At 37.5% G+C, this 1,441-nt stretch overlaps 1 protein-coding gene across 1 annotated transcript in view; it reads left to right on the plus strand.

Moving 5' to 3' along the window:
- slc15a2 (solute carrier family 15 member 2) overlaps positions 1-1,441 on the plus strand; it is a gene marked incomplete at its 5' end in the record, with an annotated part of 51,064 nt that overhangs the window by 19,782 nt on the left and 29,841 nt on the right. Inside the window, 1 exon segment of the mRNA XM_014028502.1 lies at positions 659-748. Coding sequence (XP_013883956.1) covers positions 659-748 — 90 coding nt within the window.

Genomic DNA, 1,441 nt, shown 5'->3' on the forward strand with positions numbered 1-1,441 from the left:
TTTGCATTACCTCGCAATACTTTTGCATTACCTCGCAATATCTTTGGGTTACCTCGCAATACTTTTGCATTACCAAGCAATACTTTTGCATTACCTCGCAATACTTTTGCGTTACCTCGCAATACTTTTGCATTACCTCGCAATACTTTTGCATTACCTCGCAATACTTTTGCGTTACCTCGCAATACTTTTGCATTACCTCGCAATACTTTTGCATTACCTCGCAATATTGTTTTGCGTTTCCACGCAAAAAAAATGTTTTGTATATGAACTGAATTAAATCAGACTTTTATTTTTGAAATATCTGGTTACCAAAACAGGAWGTGTCGCCACAGTTCGTGAAATTGACATTGGTGTTGCGTGGCTGCACTGTGTTAAAATATCGGCATATAACATACTTCCATGCGTGGCTGTGTGATGTATTCATTCTGAAGCTGAATTAAAGCAGTAGGCTAACTCGCTAATGGTGAACATGTGAGTTTGTTAATAAACCAGCAGGCACAACAGTGTTTAACTACTTTTGCGAGGGAACGCAATAGTATTGCGAGGTAACACAATACTATTGCGTGAGAACACAAAAGAAAAAAAATCTCCCATGTCCCCTCGCATGCTCCGTAAAAATGACTTTGTTCTAGTTTGTGTATTTGTGTGTCAACAGAAGCGTCTGATTCAGGAGATTAAGATGGTCCTGAGGGTTCTGGTGCTCTACATCCCCTTGCCAATGTTCTGGGCTCTGTTTGATCAGCAGGTAGAAAACTTAGGAGCTAAAAACATTTTAAAGTACCCTAAAGATAATTAGGAAAGGATTATGGGATATTTTGCTAACAAACACACATGAACATGCACATTATTAGATGATGGGTGATAAAAAGTCAGCAGTGGATCTATAACAGGCAGATTTTAATGCAACTTTCAGGAAATAATCATTGGATGTTTCTCTGCAAGTTATTAAAGTTTGGAGTTGATCTGATCTGAGGTGTGTCGACCAACTGACCTTAAATAGTTATAAATGGCTGTAACTCAGTCACTTTGACCAATTGTGTGCTCATATTTGATGTGTGTGAGGTTTTCACTTCAAACTTTAGCATTAACTGATGTGGTCAACCCTGCCTGTTTGTTAGCAAAATATCTCATAAACCATTTCAACAAAGATTTCAACAAAACCCATGGGAAGTAATTCCCTGTACATTTACAACTGAGCCACTTCAAACCAAAGTTGGTTACCAATGGTGGGCACTAGCCCACTAAAGCACAAATCCACTAATTGCTGACTTAAATATTTCGTTTGCGCTTTAGCGCTCTTACAAATTTTTTATAATTGCAGATTTGTGCTTTCTAAATTTAAAATTCAGTACCACTAATAACTAATTATCTACCAGTCATCATTATGTTGAACAGCAGAAGGTATGACTGTCAATGAATCACAACACATGTGATCTAT

The sequence above is a fragment of the Austrofundulus limnaeus genome, unplaced genomic scaffold (genome assembly GCF_001266775.1).
Source record: "Austrofundulus limnaeus strain Quisiro unplaced genomic scaffold, Austrofundulus_limnaeus-1.0 Scaffold772, whole genome shotgun sequence".
Lineage (NCBI taxonomy): Eukaryota > Metazoa > Chordata > Actinopteri > Cyprinodontiformes > Rivulidae > Austrofundulus > Austrofundulus limnaeus.